The 20,785-nt window shown below is 42.2% G+C and overlaps 1 protein-coding gene across 2 annotated transcripts in view; it reads right to left on the reverse strand.

The window, feature by feature from the left end:
* plxnc1 (plexin C1) overlaps nt 1–20,785 on the reverse strand; it is a 115,569-nt gene that overhangs the window by 10,347 nt on the left and 84,437 nt on the right. For both annotated transcript variants that reach the window (XM_048610423.1, XM_020515381.2), the window contains exons 24-30: nt 19,286–19,432; nt 11,645–11,831; nt 11,018–11,121; nt 7,962–8,016; nt 7,472–7,503; nt 7,288–7,389; nt 1,430–1,593 (exon numbers count right to left, since the gene is read on the reverse strand). In XM_048610423.1, coding sequence (XP_048466380.1) covers nt 1,430–1,593; nt 7,288–7,389; nt 7,472–7,503; nt 7,962–8,016; nt 11,018–11,121; nt 11,645–11,831; nt 19,286–19,432 — 791 coding nt within the window. The remainder of the gene's footprint in view (nt 1–1,429; nt 1,594–7,287; nt 7,390–7,471; nt 7,504–7,961; nt 8,017–11,017; nt 11,122–11,644; nt 11,832–19,285; nt 19,433–20,785) is intronic.

Here is a 20,785-nt window from a genome sequence, read left to right on the forward strand (position 1 = left end):
TTCCCCTCCCCCTTTTCTGATGAAGGGTCTAGGCCCGAAACGTCAGCCTCTCTGCTCCTATGATGCTGCTTGGCCTGCTGTGTTCATCCAGCCCTGCACCTTGTTGTCTTGGAAAATAGGCGACAGGTTTAGATAGAGGATCTGGATTGGCGCAGGCTTGGAGGGCCGAAGGGCCTGTTCCTGTGCTGTAATTTTCTTTGTTCTTTGTTCTAACCCCTTACTCCGAGATTATGCCCTTTGATTCCAGACTCTCCTACAAGGAGAAACGATCCTTCCACACCTACCTTGTCAAATCTCCTAAGAATCACCTCTCATTCTTCTAAACTCCAATGAGTACAACCTCCAGACATCTGAAAATGCTTCACATTCAATAAAGCACCTCTGAAGGAATCACTGTTGTGATGTAAGAAATGTGGTTCTTCTGTTCCATTTGCTTACTTTTTTTGACAACTCTTGGGTTAGATTTTAGAATGGGGAAGACAGTGATGAGACAGGGAAGGAACAATGTAAGCAAGGTCACAATCTGATCAGAAAGCTTCATGTGTCAGCAGGACACAGGGAGGATCATGAGTTTAGAGTGCATTTAGAGAATGAGGAACAACATATTGATGATTGATAGCACAACTTGTGCCCTCAACATACAACTGTACTAGACTTAAGAAACTACAAACAAAATTCTGGAAACATCCAGTGAATCAGCAATGTCCATGGAAAAACAAGGGTAGGGTTAAGCCCCATGTTATAGAGTTATAGAGTCCTACAGCACAGAAACAGACCCTTTGGTCCAACCAGTCCATGCTGAACATAATCCCAAACTAAACCTGTCTCACCTGCCTGCTCTTGGTCCATATCCACCCAAACCTTTCCTATTCATGTATTTATCCAAATGTCATTTAAATGTTATAATTGTGCCCACATCCACCACTTCCTCAGGAAGTTCATCCAATGTTCTAAAATCCTTTGGAGAAATAAGAATTCTGCAGCTGAATAGACAGAATGAAAGCTGCAATCATTGAATAAGGATGTGCTTTGAGCTAGATTTCCCGAATAACAGGATCTTTGCCCAGTTTACAAAAAAATCCATTGCCCATTAGAAACTCATGGCTTGTGTCATCTTGATCAGTTGTGTCCACGTAATAGAGGAAGGCAGGATGTCTCCATGTTGGTTGAATTGATATTGAACTTTGGATCTGGGGCAGTTCAGAACCAAGTGAAGCAACAGACACTGGCCAGTCTGCTGAACATATTTTGAACTCTTTCCTTCAGAACAGGATGGCAGTTCAAGACCCTCAAGTCTAGGGTGCATTATAACCCTCATACCCTCATCTCAAGATGGCAAAAGTACATCTTGGAACTCTGTGCTATTTTCTAAATGGTAAGAATACTCAAAGTTAAGCAAAAGCACCACTAATAATGTAATAGTCAGTACCTGTTAGTCTTCCATATGTGTAAAACATCAGGATCAGTTATCTTCTTAATGACAGCCTGAGCATGTAAAATGTCAAAGATGTGCCGAATGGCTATTGGTGGCTTGTTATTTGGAATGTTCCAGATGCTTCTGAAAAGGCTCTCGACAAAAGGGTGAAGTGCAACCTGAAACAGAAAGAGACCTGTGGTTTGAGGAGTTGATCTATAAAGCACTTTCAACAAATTGCAATATAATTGTTTCAGAGAGAGAGACTGTCCGATAAATGGAAACGTTTTTAGGGTGTGGTTGAAAATGCATCATCAAAAAAATCTGCTAGAGTCAGATTGAAATTGCTGCCTAGAGTATATGTGACAAGAAGTCTAGAAGTGAAATGATTTTTTAAAATTGTTTTTCTTTACACCTGCTCCTTGATTTCCTGAACACTTTTTTTTAAAAAAACATCTCAGAAGCTGTAAAGAGAAAATACACCTCCAGAAAGAACCAAAAGGATTCTGGCCCAAACAACTTGAGCTTCTGTAAGATATTTCCAAAGAGGAATAACCAGGCAGCCTCGTCTAGATTGTCAAGAAACAAAACTAGAATGGACGGTCCTGTGGTATACTTTTTAATCTAGATAGTGTGACTTCAAATACCATCAGGACAGAGGGACGGTCACCTGTACAGGCAGGAACGACTCCAGAAACATGAGTCTATGAGTGACGCTGACAAATCATTGCAGTACTTGAGGGTTTGTTTTACTATCACAGATTTACGTTTCCAAATGAGGTGTTAAACCAAGGCTCCATTTACATTCTTATACAGACATAAAGGATCCCATGCATAATTTTGTAGCAGAACAGAAGAGTTTTCTCGTACTGGCCTGCCAATATTTATCTCTCAATCAACATCACCTAAACACTGCACGGTTAGTAATGGAGTGTTTGCTGCCTTTCATGAAGAATATTGCATAGAAAAATCCAACTCTTTCTGCAGGGTGGATTTTCCCTTTCGTGACATTCGTTTATATATGGGGCCAGCCAAGTCGACGGGACAGTGATGACATCAGTCAGGGTAAGCAACCCAATCAAATTGAAATATTCTCACATACAGCGACCTAGCAAAGAAAATCCATTGAGTACAGAGCAAAAGATCTAATAGGGACACGTGAATGGGATTGAGATAAAGATTGAACAAACTTCAAAAAAAATTGTCATAATGGAGGAATTTGATACTTCACAAATAAAACATTAGTTTTTCAAGTTCAGAAAGTTTTTCTAGAAGTAATTAAGTGCTTAGTACACTGTCCAAACCCTGGTTCCACCTCATTGATCAAGGTGTAACTCGATCCAAGAAGTTTTACAGCAAGGCTCATGCTCTGTGTACAGCATAAAAGGATAGGTTCTAGTCAGTTCAGTGATTTCTAATTGATTGCAGTTTGCAGAAACTTCAACAACACATCCTTTAGAGAATCACTGACAAAAACTCTGGATTCCAGGTTTAGGTCCACGTGCACAGACTCCAGAAACTGTTCTCACTTTCAGAGGAATACAATGGTGAGTGCTGATGGTTTCGCTATCATTATATGATAATACAATGGCTTAAAGAGGTGTATTTTGTCCTTTTTTTATGAAGAGAGTTTCAGACAGAGATACTAAGTTGTCTATTCCAAGCCAATAAGGTAAACAGCCTGTGAGGCCTTGGAGTTTTTTAAATGTTGGAACAATAGAAGCAGCAGAAACGGGTGGAGTCAGGCTCCCAAAAAAACAGGGTTTTAGTTTAGCTTTCAGTAGTTATTGGGGTTTGGAAGCCGCCATACATTTCTCCCTTCTAAAGCAAAATGCTAAGAGTTCTCTGTCTGTCAGAATTTTCTCTTGATGTTATTTCCTCATGGACTGGAGAAACATTGCATGTGAGACAATTTATTTTACTGAATTTGCCTTTACCAAAAGTGTGTATATGGGATGTTACAATATTGGAGCAGTTGCTGTTTAGTAGTTAAACATTATTCTGTTACGTTTTCCAATAAAGTTATATCAATTCTTCTTTCTTTTGTTTGAACTTTAATCGTAGGGTACAAATAAAGTATGCTTTGCTTAAACGAATGTAGTATAACCTACTGCATTACATCTGGAGCACTGCACCTTACACTTGTCTTTAAATAGGATAAATGTTAGAGTCTAGTCTATCTCCTTGATATGTTTGAAGGGGGTTTGGTCTTGTCCATAACATTAATAGGCAAAGTCCAATGGTTATCACATTGATGTTTGTGAGAGTTTGTTCTGTAAACTGATTCCTTAATGCAATAGCATATACATTCTTCAACTGTAAAGCTCCTAAAGTTCTGAAGAATGCTATATAAATGCCCATCTTTCTTTCATAAAATATCTAATTAATCTCATTGTGACTTAATAAACCTCAGAGGTATTGTTGCTATGAAGCATGGAGACTAAGCTAAGATTTAATTAATGACTTGTTTATGAATTACTAGAGCACTAAACTAAGTACTCTCTTGGGGTTGAACTGTTGCCAATATGATACCAAATTAACAGTTTTGTATCAGTGTTAGCATATTTGAATATGTGTAATGGGTTCAAATCATATTCAGAACATGGCTACAAGGTGCCATCTTTTAGTTGAAAATATTAGCCAAAGACCCACATTCTTTTAATTATTTTCCAGGATGTGGGCATCACTGGCTAAGCCAGCATTTATTGCCCAGTCTTAATTGACCTTGAGAAGGTGGTGCTAAGGCACATTGAACTTTTGCATCCATGTGATCTTGGTACGCCCACAGCACTGTGAGGAAGGGAATGCCAAAATTTTTATCCCAGTGACAATGAAGGAATGGTGATATATTTCCAAGTCAGGATGGTGGGCAGCTTAAAGGGGAACTTACAGGTGATGGTGTTTCCATGTATCTGCTTCCTTTATCCATCTATGTGGTAGAGGTTGAGGAATTGCTGCCTAAGGAGCCTTGGTATATAACTGTAGCATCTTGTAGATAGTATACATTGCAACTAGTGAGTATCAGAGGTGAATGGACTGCAAATCAAGTGGGGGCTGCTTTGTCCTGGATGGGGGTCCAGCTTTTTTGAATGCTATTGAATCTGGACTCATCCAGGCAGGTGGAGAATATTCCATCACACTCCTGATTTGTACCTTGTAGATGGTGGACATGCTCTGGGGAGTCAGGAGGTGAGTTACTCACTGTAGAATTCCCTGGCTCTGACATGTTCTTGTAGCCACTGTATTTATGTGGTGAGTCCAGTTTCTGGTCAACTATAAACCTCAGCATGTTGTTTGTGGGGGATTCAGTGGCGGTAAGCATATTGAATATCAAGGGACAGTGTTTAGATCCTCTCTTCTTGGAGATGATCATTGTCAGCCTGTTACTTGGTGCAGGAGTTACTTGTTATTTGTCAGCCCAAGCCTAGATGTTGCCCAGATGTTGCTGCATTTGAACATGGACTGCTTCAGTATCTGAGGAGTCATGAATAGTGCTGAGCATTGTGCAATCATCAGTGAACACCCCCACTTCTGGCCTTATGATGGAGGGAAGGTCATTGATGAAGCAGCTGAAGATGGTTGGGCCTAGGTCACTACCCTGAGGATCCTGGGGGTGAAATGACTGACCTCCAACAACCACAACCATCTTCCTATGTATTATGTATGACTCTAACCAACAGCAAGCTTTCCACCTGAATCCCATTGACTCCAGTTTTGCTAGGACTCCTTGATTTCACACTCAGTCAAACGGGGCCTTGATGTCAAGGGCAGGCACTCTCACCTCACCTCTTGGGTGCAATTCTTTTGTCTGTATTTGTAATGAGGTCAGGAGCTGAGTGGCTCTGGCAGAATAACTGAGGATCAGCGAGCAGGCTATTGCTGAGTAAGTGCTGCTGGACAGCACTGTTGATGACACCCTAACTAATGATTGAGAATAGACTGACGAGGTGGTAATTGGCTGGTTTGGAATTATCCTGTTCTAAGGAAGGGTCACTGGACCTGAAATGTTAACCCTGATGTTTTTTTTCACAGATGCTGCCAGACCTGCTGAGCTTTTCCAGCAGCTTTTGGAAAATCAGGAACAGGAAAATCTGTTCCTGATTTACAGCATCTGTAGTTCTTTCAGTTCTGACTCATTGGTTCTGGGATCGCTTAGCTCTGTATCACTTGCTGTTTGACACATAAGTAGTCCTGTTTGGTAGCTTCACCAGGGTGACACCTCATTTTTAGGTATGTCTGGTATTTTTCTTCTGCATTCTTATTGAGCCAGGGTTGATCCCCTGGCTTGATGGTAATTGTAGAGTGGGGGATATGTAGGGCCATGAGGTTGCAGATTGTTGTGGGATATAATCAGCTGGTGCTGATGGCCCACAATGCCACACAGATGCCCAGTTTTGAGTTGGTAGATCTGTCCAATTCTACCCTATTCAACAAGGTAATGGTGCTACACAGCCAGTACAGGGTACCTTTACTGTGAAGATGGGACATTAGCTCCATAAGAACTGTGCATCGGTCATCCTGCTGATACTGTCATGCATGAACAAATGCATGTGCTGCAGGTAGACTGGGGAAGGTGAGGTCTCTCACCAACTGTCAGAATTCCAGTCTTGTAGCCATGTCCTTTAGGACTTGGTCAGATCAGTCACCAAGCTATTTTTTTTGGTGATGGACATTGAAATCCTCTTTCCAGTATACACCCTATGCCTTACCACCCTCAGAGAAACATGGAGGAACACTGATTCATTAATTGGGAGAAATGACAAAGGGTGAAGTAGGTAGCAATCAGCAAGAGGGTTCCTTGCCCATGTTTGACCCATTTCCATGGGACCTCGAGGGGTCTGCAGTCAATGTTAAGGACTCCCAGGGTAAATCCCTCCCAACTGTATACCTCTGTGCTGCCACCTCTGCCAGGTCTGCCTCTGCTGATGGAACAGGACATATCCAGGGATGGTGATGGTGGTGTCTGCGGCTTTGTCTCTAAGATATGTTTCTGTGAGTATGACTATGTCAGGCTGTTGCTTAGCTAGTCTGTGAGACAGCTCTCCCCACTTCTGGCATAAGTCTCTAAAGTAAGGAGGACTTTGCAGAGTTGACAGGGTTAGAGTTTACTGTTATCATTCCCAGCTTAGGTCAATGCCAAATGTCCAGCTTCATTTCTTTTACCTACTTTGTAACAACTTGATACAACTGAGTAGTTTGCATAGCCATTTCAAAGGGCAGTTAAGAGTCAACCAAGTAGCTGTGGGTCTGGAGTCACGTGTAGGCTAGATTAGGTAAGGATGGCAGATCTTCCTTCTCATAAGTACAGTGGTGAACCATACAGGTTTTTACGACTGACTTTCAAAATCAACATGGTCACCATTAGACGGGCTTTAAAATCCAGATTTATTAATCCAATTCAAATTTCACCAGGCACCATGTGAACTGAGCCCAGATCCCAGGGCATTAGCCTGGATCTTTAGATTACTGTCCAGTGATAATATCATTACACCACCATTTACATTCTCACGAATGAATAATGTCATATGGCACTATCTGAAGTCGAGTCCTGGTCAATATGTATCACTGGGTTACTGAAATGATGACTTTTACATCATCGCATTTCTGTTGATGGATCCTTGTTCTGCACAAATGATCAGCTTAGCGTCCTATATTGCACTAGTGACTACATTTCCAAAGTACGTGTTGGCTATAAAGTGAAACTATGAAAGGTGCTACATAAATGGAAGTAGCAGCTTGTCAAGGGGAAGAAGCAATTAATAACAATTAACTGTCAGGTTTCAAACCGTTTGGAAATATCACGGTTAATTTTACCCACATCAATGGAGCAAAATAGTAAAGGAACAGTCACAGTTTCACGAGTGTAACAGTACCTTAGAAGATAGCAGCTTTGTTAGATACATCTCCTTAACCTTGAACTTTTGTTTTCCTCCATCTGGAGTGGGGGTTTCTGCAAATTCTGAATTTGGTGAAATCTAAAGAAGGCAAGATATCGTCACAAAACGAATGCATCACTAGAGATGGTAATTATAAATTGAACTGGAGTGAAATACATACCAGGTGACAAAGTTTCTCTGCAGATCTATTATCTAGAGCAAATGAGAGAGGGTGATTTATATAGGAGGTAGCTGTTGTATATGTGTACAGAATTCTAAATTTTGAATCGTGTACTAAAGACAAGCAGTGCTGAAAAATGAACTGTGTGCTTCTGATGATTAAGCAACACTTAAATATGGTTTTGAACTGTGGGAATGTATGAATGATTTTTAGATATATATCAGAAAGATAAAGGAAATCCCAGCTCATGAATTTTCACTCAGGCATATGTCAGTTTTAAAATAATCAGTGAGAGTGACATTCTAGGGGTCATAGAGATCTATAGCAGAGAAAAAGACCCTTCTGCCCATACACACACTCTGTTGTTTCATATCTTTATACATCATTAACATGATAAAATATCCCCAGGCACTTCACAGCTACATGAACTGATCAAACAAAAAAGTCAAACAATGATTAAAGAGGCTGCTTCAATTCTTTTAAAGTTTACCTCTTTTTGGATGATCTACTCTTCTAACTGCGACCATTGATGCTCCAGCTGGAATCTGAATAGGGACACGAAGAATTAACAAGTTACAGACACTGTCAAAAATACACACACAATCACAAATGTATATCGAACATACTCGTGCACACACTTACTCTGTCGCTCTCATTCTTTTGCAAGTAAACACAGACTAATCCTCATACTCACTCTCACTCACAAGCACACACTAACACTCAGCGCTGGATATTTTTTTGTACAGACAGGCTGACGGCAGCAGCCCTTAAAAAATTGGCCCCTGGGCACAGGATGGCCCTGACCCTGACAGATACCCACACTACCAGGTGCTGGAAAGGCCAAATGTTAGACACCCAGGCAGCAATTCCAAACACAGCAGATCCACTTGAAATTGGGACTGAGTGCAAATTTACCTCATTTTTTTTGCAATTCCAAGGGGTCCGAGCCACAACTTTCTGCAGCAGGCATAAAAACTCAAGACAGGTAGATGGGGATCTGTTGAAGTATCATGATCTGAGGTGATTAAATCCCCAGCTCTTTAAAAAACTGAATAAAGCCAGGCTATAGTGTAAAATAAAGCTGACACCTACTGCTAGAGTGCATTGACAGTCTGGTCGCCTGGTGTAGCTTAGAAAAAGCTATTGACTGGTTTTTAAAAGTTATTAGCTGTTTGCTTCTGCAGTTTCAATAAACTTCAGTGTTGACATTTTGCAAGAGGCTGTTTTGCAGCTGAGTTGATTATGAATACTTTCCAGAGTTTTAAAACTTTCAAAATCACTTAATAAGGGGCTGGGTTCAAATGTTGTGCGCAGTTTTGGGCCCCATATCTCAGGAAGGACGTACTGGCCCTGGAGCGGGTTCAGAGGAAGTTCACAAGAATGGTCCCAGGAATGGAAAGCTTAACATATGAGGAACGTTTGAGGACTCTGGGACTATACTCATTGGAGTTTAGAAGGATGAGGGGAGTTCTAATTGAAACTTACAGAATACTAAATGGCCCGGACAGAGGGGATGTTAGGAAGATGCTTCCATTGGTAGGAGAGTCTAGGACCTGAGGGCACAGCCTTAGCGGAAAAGGAAGACCTTTTAGAACGGAGATAAGGAGAAACGTCTTCAGCCAAAGCGTGGTGAATCTATGTAATTCACTGCCACAGAAGGCTGTGGAGGCCATATCATTGAGTACATTTAAGACTGAGATAGATAGGTTCTTGATTATCAAGGGGATCAAGGGTGATGGGGAGAAAGCAGGAGAATGGGGTTGAGGAACTTATCAGCTATGATTGAATGGCGGAGCAGATTCGATGGGACGAATGGCCTAATTTCTGCACCTATGTTTTATGGTCTCATAGCCTTATGTTGATTGACAGACTGAGAATATTAAGATGCGATTAACAATTTGGCTGTTTCTGATGTTGCAAATGGAGAGGTGCTTTTGTTTTGTAAAAGCTTGGCCATTTGTGGAGATTTATATAGGAGCTTTTTTTTGCAGTATCAAATGTGTAGCAAGAACTTTGTCAGATTGTTAGTTTATCTTGTATCATCTTCTTTTGGCTGGTTTGCCCATAATGGATACAGGGTGAGTGGCTGTGGAAGTGATGAGGATCATATAGGGGTTTGAGAGGGCATGTATTTAACATGAGGAGATATGTGGGGGCAATAGGACTGGGTGGGTTAGAGGACAAATGGCCTTTTACACAACCAGGCCAAAGTCTCAGGGAACTGAAGTGGACCTTCCAACCAGCCTTCTTGGCCCCATGACCCCTTCTGAATTGCCGTGGAGGTGATGGGCCTGAATCCATCCTGCCCCCATTTCCCTGGAATGAATGTACGGAAATGAGATGGGTCTACCCCGTTGGGAAATTTCATAGCCCACAGCTTTGTTGGTGAACATCTGCCCCTGAAACTCACATACAAAAGACACACATTAACAGTCTCACAGCCACTCACGTAGGTACATTTACACACACACACACACACACACACACACACACACTCTCTCTCTCTCACTCACTCACACACACACACACACACACACACTCACACACACGCGCGCGCGCACACTCACTCACCCACATGCACACACACACACACACACACGCACACTCACACGCACACTCACTCACACACACGCACTCACTCACACACACACACTCACACGCACACACACTCACCCACACACATACTCTCTCTCCCACACACACACACACACACACACAAATCCACACACACACACACACACTCACTCACCCACACGCGCGCACGCGCACACACACACACATGCACTCACTCTCACACACATGCACACACACTCACCCACACACACATACTGTCTCTCCCACATACACACACACACAAATCCACACACACACTCTCTCTCACTCACACACACACTCTCACTCACACAATCTCACTCACACACACAATCTCACTCACACACACACTCACTCACTCACACACTCACACTCTCACTCTCACACACACACACACACACTCTCACTCACACACACACATGCAGAGACACACACACGCAGACACACACACACACATCCATACAGACACACAGACACTTGCACATACGTACACATTCACAGTGACTCCGACACTCACATGCATATTCACTGCAACCAAAAATGTACTCTCTCCTAAACCTACAACATGGGATCTTGATCCCTAAAATCCATCCCCCTCTCCCTCATATGCTTTTCCACCCACTCCCCTACCTCACCCTTCCCTCCCGATAGCTTACTCTCCCCGGCCAATACCTTGCTCTCTCTTCACCAAGAGAGATGGGTCTACCCTGTTGGGAAATTTTATAGCCCACAGCTTTGTTGGTGAATATCTGCCCCTGAAACTCACATACAAAAGACATCTCACAGCCACTCACGCAGGTACATTTACACACACACACACACACACACACACACACACACACACACACACACACACACACACACACATATCCCTACCTTCCCTTCCCTGTTCTCTCCTCCCTAAGCTCCAATTGAAAACGATTGGTGCAGATATGACCAGAATCAGCCTCATACCTGATAGTGTCCAACTGTGTTTAATTTCTTTGTCCCATTTTCAAGAACTTGTGATGATTGGTCGATATCTTGGAGTATTTGATTTGATCCATTATTAACATATTCTAGAACAACCAAGAAACAGTAAATTAATCAGTGAATGAGTGACATCAACTCAACAGACACAAACTGTTGCTTTGCACATGCACACCAAGGTCTCTCTGCTCCTGTACAAAATTTAGAGTCACACCCTTTATTTTACAGTCTCTCCCCATCCTTTCCACCAAAATGTAACAGTTCACACTTCTTGCATTAAACTTCATTTGCCATCTATCTGCCCACTCCAGCAACTTGTCCTTTTAAAGTTCTACACTCATTGTCCTCATAATGTCTACAATGCACTGAATTTCAATCCACCTGTGGAATTTGAAACTGTCCCCACACTGCAAGATCTAAGTCGACTCCAGTAGACAGAGCTATTGTGGTCCTCAGTATCTATTCCTGCTGTATCTTTAGTTTTCAGTATGTGAGCTGGAGCTGTTTTGATAAAAGATTAGCAAAGGATATTGGAATTCACCTGGACTGTTAAGCATAGATGCCCCAGTTGTTCAAAGGAAGTTTGAACTGAAAATTTGAGAAGGAAATTACCCAGGTCGATATCTTCCATTTGGAATCTCTGTGAGTAACCGTATCTGCTGAAGAAAGCCTCAAAAATTTTCTCCTTTGCTTGTCCTATAGTGTCACAATCCAGAACATCCACCTCTAGAGTGGGCTTGCTGTCCAGGTCATTGTCGTTGTTAGCCCCTGTGTTCAGTTGGAATGAAACGTCCAGTTTCTGTCAGGAAAGAGATGCAGTGAGACCCACAACATTAATGTCCATTCTCACAATTTCACCAATGCATCATAAACCTCCTGATCTGGAAATTGCTGTAAACAAGGAGTTATTCCTCAGTAATAAAATAATGAAGCAGTGCAACAAAAAACTCAAACATACAGAGGGTAATTTCAGAAAATTTTGCTTAATTCTATATATATTCATGAAAGAGTATCAATGGTTGATTAAGATTTATACTTTATACTATTACTGGGAGAGGACAGAAATGAATTTGAGAAACTAACATAAGCAGTAAATTCAGATGGCAAGAGCCTTCATTTTAAGATGCAAAAAAAATTAATTTGCATCTCATGCAACTGATATCTGTCTGAAATGTCACCTCGATTTTTGAGATTGTGAACAGATTGGAGGTTTCCCAAGATGAATTTTCTGAAGCTATCTGATACAGTCCCACATGTCCTGCCATGCAAATCATATAGAAATGGTTTGAAGGGCTTTGCTGTTCACATCAGAATTGCCATTGATTCAACTTGAGCAGTAAAGTGAGAACTAAAAGGTTGTAGGAGTCTGCCTGCAACGAATTGGACTATAAGATCTTGCCCATCTGATTGTGACAACAAGACTACTTTCTTGTCCACCACCTCCAACCTTTGACTCCCTTACCAGTAAAAAATTTATCTAACTCAGCCTTACAAACACTCAGTGTTCCAGCCTCTGCTACTCTTTGGGAAAGAGAATTTCACACATTATCAACTCTCTGAGAAATAAATTCTACTCATATCTGTCTTAAATGGGAGTCTCCTCATTTTTAAATTCCCTGGGATTAGTCTCTTCTACAAGGGGAAATATCTCAGCATCCACCCTATCATGTCCCCACAAGTGCATATATATTTCCATCAGATCACCTCTCATTTTTTTCTAAACCTCTAAACGAGAAAGGCAGCAGGACACCAGACACCAAACTGCATGATACATTGTTTGTGATCTAATACACTGAGAAGGTGGAATCCTTTTGGATGCAGTAGATCTCAGAGACGGGGCCGGCATGCGATGCTGGCAAAGTGACACGTAGTCACGGTGCCCTGTACTGTGGGATCCTACAACTCTCACAAAGTCAGGTCCTCACTCTCTGTGGTAAGAGAGAATGAGATATTTTCAGACCTCTTGGAATACATAGCCACTCCATTGGCAACACGCTCACCTGAGTTGAAAATATATCATCATTCTTTCACTGTCCAGGGGGTAAAAATCCTGGAAAATTCCCTTTCTGACAGCACCGTGGGTGTCCCATCACCAAATGAGCTGTGATATATCAAGAAGGCAGCTCACCACCAATGTGAAAACAATTTGGAATGTACCTGGAAATTCTGTTGGTCATATTTCCCCATCAAGCAGGAACAGATGAACTGTTCATTGTTTTTACCGTTGGTCAGCAAGATCCTGTTAACTGGAAAGGGGCTTTCATAATTGTTTACGCTGTGCTTTGAGGTAATTTAATATGTATGATATGCTGTTGGTGTTTTTGGTGAGATACCAACCTAATATTTTTTATAAATGCAAGTTATTTCTTTCCTCTATGCCAAGACAGCACACAGAAGCTTGATGGAGGGCCTCTGCTCACATGGTCAAATGAAAGATCATTTAATGTAGTACATAATGGAACAATTTCACCCACATAACAACACAAACTAAGGCAAAGTGGTTAAAAATAAAGGAACTGATGCAGGCAGCTTCATTGTTTTATCATGAACCTGACCTTGTCAAATTAAATCATTAACCAACAGAACTTGATAAAAGCAGAACAACTACTGATCTTCTGAAGTCAAGGCTTGCAAAGAAAAAGACCCCTTGCATGTCTGTAACTCCTTCCACAACCTCAAGGCATCCCAGAGTGCTTTGCAGCCAGACAGGGGTGTTTTTGAACTGTGGTTATTCTTGTAGAGTAGAAAACCTGGCTGAGCGTTTTCTCAGAACAAGCTGTCATATAGAACAATGAGCAAAAAATGGCCAGATAATTTTTAGAATCTAATTGAATGATAAAACCAGGGAATACTCAACAATTATGCTTCAGGTGATACAATAGGATCTTTGAGGTCTGCATGAGAGCATTTAACATCTCATCTGAAAGCAGCATCCCCAACTGTGCAGCACTCCTTCAGTACTTCACTGGAGTGGCAGCCTAGATTATGTGCTCAAATGTCTGGAGTGAGACCCGAACGCATGGCCTCCAGCCCAACACTAAGTCTTTTTTTTATTTCAAAAATATACTTTATTTATAAAACAAATATACATACATAGTCACAAAAGCAGTTCCGTTTTGTACATTAGCATGAGAAGGAAACAAATAAACAGTAGAGTTTGACTCTATCCAAACAAACCAAAGGCATCTCTTACTTGAACCACACTATATTTACATGCATTTGGGCCACCAGCAGGATCCAATAACTGAATGGATCCTCATTTACCTTCAGCAGGAAGATCTCAGACAGTGGTCTTTCCCCACTGTACCTTGGCAGCAGCTGCCCCAGGCTTTAGTGCTTCCCTCAGCACGTAGTCCTGGACCTTGTAATGCGCCAGTCTGCAACACTCAGTCGAGGTCAACTCCTTGTTCTGGAAGACCAAAATGGTTCAGGCAAACCAAACAGCATCTTTCACAAAGCTGATGGACCTCCAGGCACAGCTGATGTTCATCTCGGTGTGGATCCCGGGGGACAGACCATAGAGCACATAGTCCTGCATCACAGAGCTGCTCGGGACGAACCTCTGTATCTCTCTCCAGACTTCCTTCACAAAGGCACATTCCAGAAGGAGATGTGTGACAGTCTCTACCACCCCCCTTAGTTACTTCAGGGCTCCAAGAAGTATCTCACAAGCAGTGACCTTCTCACCACCAGCCAAGTCTTGGTGTTTGTTGGAAAGTTCTGGTGATGAGGCAGTCTGCCAAATGACTTTGACAGTCAGTGCAGGGAACCATGTGACATGATTCACTGTCACCTTTTCCCACAAAGTCTTGAGGATGCCACATGCTGACATCTTCCTGATGGACTTGTGGTCAAAGGTGTTTCTCTTCGAAAATTTCACCACACAGTGCTCCTCCCTAGCAGTCCAAGGGTGAGGCAAGGTACAGTTCAGTAACCATCAGTGGTCATAGAGTCACAGAGTAACATAGCATGGAAACAGATCCTTCAGTCCAACTGGTCCAGACTGACCATGGTGCCCACTCAGCTTGTTCCAATTGCCTGCATTTGGTCCATATCCCTCTAAACCCTTCCCATCCATCTACGTATCCAAATGTTTCTTAAATGTTGCTATTGTACCTGCTTTAACCACTTTCTCTGGCATTCCATTCCATATACGCAGCACTCTCTGCGTGAAGAAGTTGCCCCTCAGGTCCTTCTTAAATCTGTCCCATCTCACCTTAAACCAATGCCCTCTAGTTTTCAATTCCCCATCCCTGGGAAAAAGACTACATGCATTCATCCCATCTATGCCCCTCATGATTTTATATACTTCAACAAGGTCACCCCTCATTCTCTTACGTTCCAAGGAATAAAGCCCTATCCTGGCCAACTTCTCCCTATAACTCAGGCCTACTAGTTCTGGCAACATCCTTGTAAATCTTCTTTGCACACTTTCCAGTTTAACTATGTCTTTCCTATAATTGGGTGACCAAAACTGTACACAATATTCCAAGTGCGGCCTCACCAATGACTTATACAGCTATAACATAACATCCCAACTCCTATACTCAATGCCTCGACCGATGAAGGCCAGCATGCTAAATGCCTTCTTGGCCACACTGTCCACCTGTGACACCACTTTAAACAAACTATGTACCTGTACTCCTAGGTCCCTCTGTTCCACAACACTCCTCAGGACCTTACCATTTATTGTATAAGTCCTACCTTGGTTTGACTTTCCAAAGTTCATGACCTCACACTTATCTGTATTGAACTGCATTTGCCAATCCTCAGCCCACTTCCCAATTTAGAACATAAGAACATAAGAACTAGGAGCAGAAGTAGGCCATCTGGCCCCTCGAGTCTGGCCCCTCGAGCCTGCTCCGCCATTTAATAAGATCATGGCTGATCTTTGAGACTCAGCTCTACTTACCCACCCACTCACCATAACCCTTAATTCCTTTACTGGTCAAAAATGTATCTAGCCTTGCCTTAAACACATTCAGTGAGGTAGCTTCAACTGCTTCACTGGGCAGGGAATTCCACAGATTCACAACCCTTTGGGTGAAGAAGTTCCTCCTGACCTCAGTCCTACATCTGCTTCCCTTTATTTTGAGGTGATGCCCTCTAGTCCTAGTTTCACCTGCTAGCGGAAACAACCTCCCTGCCTCCACTTTATCTATTCCCTTCATAATCTTATATGTTTCTATAAGATCTCCCCTCATTCTTCTGAATTCCAATGAGTATAAGCCCAGTCTACTCAGTCTCTCCTCATAATCCAACCCTCTCAACTCTGGAATCAACCGAGTGAATCTCCTCTGCACCCTCTCCAGTGCTAGTATATCTCTTCTCAAGAAAGGAGACCAAAACTGCACACAGTACTCCAGGTGTGGCCTCACCAGGACCCTATACAACTGCGGCATAGCCTCCCTGTTTTTAAACTCCATCCCACAAGCAATGGCAGACAAAATCTCTCTGTAATTTTTGATAACCTTCCTCACTATCAACGATCCCTCCTAATTTTGTATCATCCGCAAACTTACTAATCATGCCCTGTATATTCACATCCAGATCATTTATATAAATAACAAATAACAAAGGTCCCAGCACCGACCCCTGTGGCACACCACTAGTCACAGGCCTCCAGTCTGAGAAACAACCTTCAACCATCACCCTCTGCTTCCTACCATCGAGCCAGTTTTGAATCCAATTAGCCAGCTCTCCCTGGAGCCCATGCGACCCAACCCTCACAACTAGCCTGCCATGCAGGACCTTGTCAAAGGCCTTACTAAAGTCCATATAGACAACATCCACTGCCCTATCCTCATCTATTCTCTTGATCCTTGCCCATTTCTCTCCCTCTGTATATGGTTCCTGCGTACGCTTGCTTGTCATCTCTTTAAGCGCTGCACTCCATTGACCACTCTTTCCTCAGTTCACTCCATCTCTCCCCATGTGAATCTCATCTATTTTCTCAGGGGGTCTGTCTCCGCCTATCTGTCAGTTTCTGAGCCAACTTGCTGAAACTGAAATCTCATTCATTGGCCAGTTGCTGCACAGTTTAGCTCGTCTTGGTGAGGGGCCTTGGGAGGAAGGGAGAAATCCCATGATAATGACACTTTAATCTTTTCAGCATTTTCTGGACACCACATAGAAGGAGAAAATCATGATTGTGGCAGCCTTACAGGAAAAGGTCTCAAATATATTGGCCCACATTGAAGAGAGACAATCGTGCTTGCTTCAGGCACCTTCTCAGAATGGGTGATGGTCACATAGCCTGTTGAGAATTTTCTGTGTGATGACATAACCAAAGCCAGGTAATCAGAGCTCTGCTTCAAGGATGCTTGGAACTGTGACATGAAGAGCACCAAACATCGATTTTTTGCAGCTGGCAAACAGTAACTGACAGCAAAGTAAAGTGACACGTGCCACCATGATAGTCAAGGCTAACAGCTTTGTTAAGAGGCCAAACCAGCACCTTTTGACCACTCCATAAGTTTATGGCCTTTCATGGATTGGTCCTGTTGCATAAAGTAGTTGGGACCTGAAAGGACTAACTGACCTCACAAGATAAGCTCTGCTCCTTCAGGATATAAAGCTCTGGCAGATGTTAAGCAGAATTGTGTGTCTGTCCTAAGAATTCTGCATACGTTGACCAGAGGGTGTACAGTGTGTCTGTGATAGTTCTTCATGTCAACAGCTTGGGTGTAATGTGTGCTCAATGTTAAATTGTGCCTGAATGGCCCTTCATGCATCTCAGATGTGATATAGATAACACGGTGTAGAGCTGGATGAACACAGCAGGCCAGGCAGCATCAGAGGAGCAGAAAAGCTGACATTTCGGGTCTGGACCCTTCTTCAGAAATGGGAGAGGGGAAGGGGGCTCTGAAATAAATAGAGAGGGGGGGCGGTGATAGAAGGTGGATAGTGGAGCAGATAGGTGAGAGAGAAGATGGACAGGTCAAGGAGGCGGGGATGAAGCCGGTAAAGGTGAGTGTAGGTAGGAAGTGGGGTGGGGGTTGGTCAGTGAAGTGGGAGGAGCGGATAGGTGGGAGAGAAGACGGACAGGTCAAGGAGGCGGGGATGAGAGGGGGGCTGGTCTTGAGATGAGGTTAAGGGTGGGGAGATTTTGAAGCTAGTAAAGTAACGGTCAGTCCTCAGTAAAGGACTCACCTTCATCCCCCTCCACCTGAACATCAATGAATACTGCTCACGCCTGGACGTCGAACAGCTTTTCTGTCGCCTCCGCTTCTGCGCTTATTTCTTTACTAGCTTCAAAATTGAACTTCAGCAGAAGATGGTGGTCTTTCCCCACTGTGCCTTGGAGGCAGCTGCCCCAAGCTTTACACCACATATAGACTTTTTACTTAACAATATATTTTATTCATAAAAAGAACTTTATATATAATCACAAACGCAGTTCGGTTCTGTGGAGTAGCATATCAAGGAAACAAGCAAACATTGGAGTTTGACTCTATCCAACGGCATTTCTTACTTGAACCAGACTATACATTTTATTTATTTCAAAAATATACTTTATTAAAGATTAAGGAATGGCGATGGCACCAGCAGAGCTCTCCCCACTGTTCTCTCGAACATTTCTGCCTTAATCAGCATCATCAAAATTAGATTAACTGGATTGAACAACAGTCACTCACAGATGGTGGCACTACACTGGCTAAAGGGTGCATGTTTACTTAGGTAGTTTCCATTATAAATGTGAACATGGGAACTATCAGAAAAAGCTGATAAAGCGTTGAAAGCAATCGGGTGATTTGAATACATTGAGACGGTTGTTTGGAGCTTGTTTGAAAGTTTACTCATTCTCTACATTGATGAACAGATAAAGTACTTCAAACTTTGGGGTTGAAAATGAACTTTATAATTTCACTTTTTTGCATTTTAGACTCTAATAGTTCAACTTCCACATAATCTTAGCAAGATCAAAAAGGGGAACTTCTATAATTCTCCATTAGTTCCTCATGAACATCTGGTTTGTTGCAATATTACAATGTACAAAAACCTTCTCAACAGGAAATGAACTTACAGTGTCAAGAGGTGGATAATACTGCTAAAGTGGAATAATTCGCTTTAATTCTGGTCTGACAATGAATTCCACAAAATAATGATGTAGACAAATATTTTATTTTCTGATGCTATCTTAAAGTTAAGAATTGCTCTTTATATTTAAACAAGGAAGGTAAATCCTCACAATCTTGTAGCAGCTAATGGGAGTTAATTCACATTTGTTGCCCTGATTAAGGTGTCACTTACCAGAGTTTTAAAGTCTGAAACCTCCCACAATAGCCAGTCTTCATTTAGCGTATACAATGCTTTACCACTCACTGCATCCACTGGACCCAGGTAAATCCGTTGCTTTATTGCAGATACAAGCTTAAATAATTGCTCTCCAACAGATTCCTGCAATTAGAAGGTTGGCAATTCTCAGTGCCTGGAGAACCACATATCTGCTATTTTATGAAAGCAGCTTCTCAGAGAAAGACTGACTTGTATTTTTATGGCATCTTTCATGGCCCCTGGATGTCCCAAAGAGATTTACAGTCAATTAAGTGTTTTCTGAAAGTTAGTGATGTGGGAAATATAATAGTCAGTTTACACACACATGCTCCCACAAACAGCAATTTGATAATGACAGGTCAATTGCTTCAGTGAAGTTGATTGAGCAACAAACATTGGTTAAGGCACCAGGGATAACTTCTCTGCTTTTTTTTCTACAGTGCCATGGGAACTTCGATGGACAATGAGAAGGCAGATAGGGTCTCTAATATTTCCCCTGAAAGATTGCACCTCTGATAGTGCAGCATTTGTTCTCTCAGTGTCAGTCTAGATTATATGTCCAAGTGTTTGGAGTGGGGTTTGAACCCACAAGTTACTGACCTACAACTGATACCTTTGGTTTAATTAGGATTAATTTGAGGAATTGACACCTGGATTTCATGGAGAAACATAATTATCACAGCTCCCATGTATAGTGCAGAACTTTGCACTGCAGTGGGATGCGGGGGGTAAAACAGGTGGGATGGGCTGTTCTTTCCTCTATCCAATGTCCCCTACAAATCATCTCAGCCATTTTACACTCTCAATATTGTAACTGTTTGTCCATATTGGGAAGAGTATTTTGACTTCCTCCGAAAGTCTGGCAAGTTATTAGCGGATATGAATGAATGGTAGATATCTCACCGGTCTCTGGGACATCGAACTATAGTTAAAGGACAACTCAACTCTCCCTGTAATCGCATCTTGTTCTCAGTAAGAGATCACTGAGTATAAAAGCTCAGTTTAAAAGTGGACACCCTGTCGGCTGTGAGCCCAGTAATGTTAAGAGGAACTTTAGTGATCAAGACCAAAATCTCAGACTAACTCTTGTAAAAAAAAGTCCCTCTTAAGCAAAAGGGTAATGAGACCAAATATAGTATTATTCTGTGACATCAACCACGAGCTACTCATCAACAAAGAACGTTCTAACTTGCTGCCCCAGATCTTCCAGAAATACTCGGCTCAGCAAAATATCTGAAAACATTCACATTGAATACATCAGGGAGACACTATTTTCTAGCATAACAGGAACAGCTTTTAGCAAATTCAGCAATGATGCTGTGATTGAGTCACTGAACTAATAATCCAAAGGAACAGGAATTCAAAACCCCACTACAGGTGGTTTCAGTGTTTGAATTTAGGTTTTAAAGTAAATTTTAAAAAAGCTAATCTCAGCAAAAATGGCTATGAAGCTTAACTGGTTCATTAACATCCTTT

The sequence above is a fragment of the Rhincodon typus genome, chromosome 22 (genome assembly GCF_021869965.1).
Source record: "Rhincodon typus isolate 14 chromosome 22, sRhiTyp1.1, whole genome shotgun sequence".
Lineage (NCBI taxonomy): Eukaryota > Metazoa > Chordata > Chondrichthyes > Orectolobiformes > Rhincodontidae > Rhincodon > Rhincodon typus.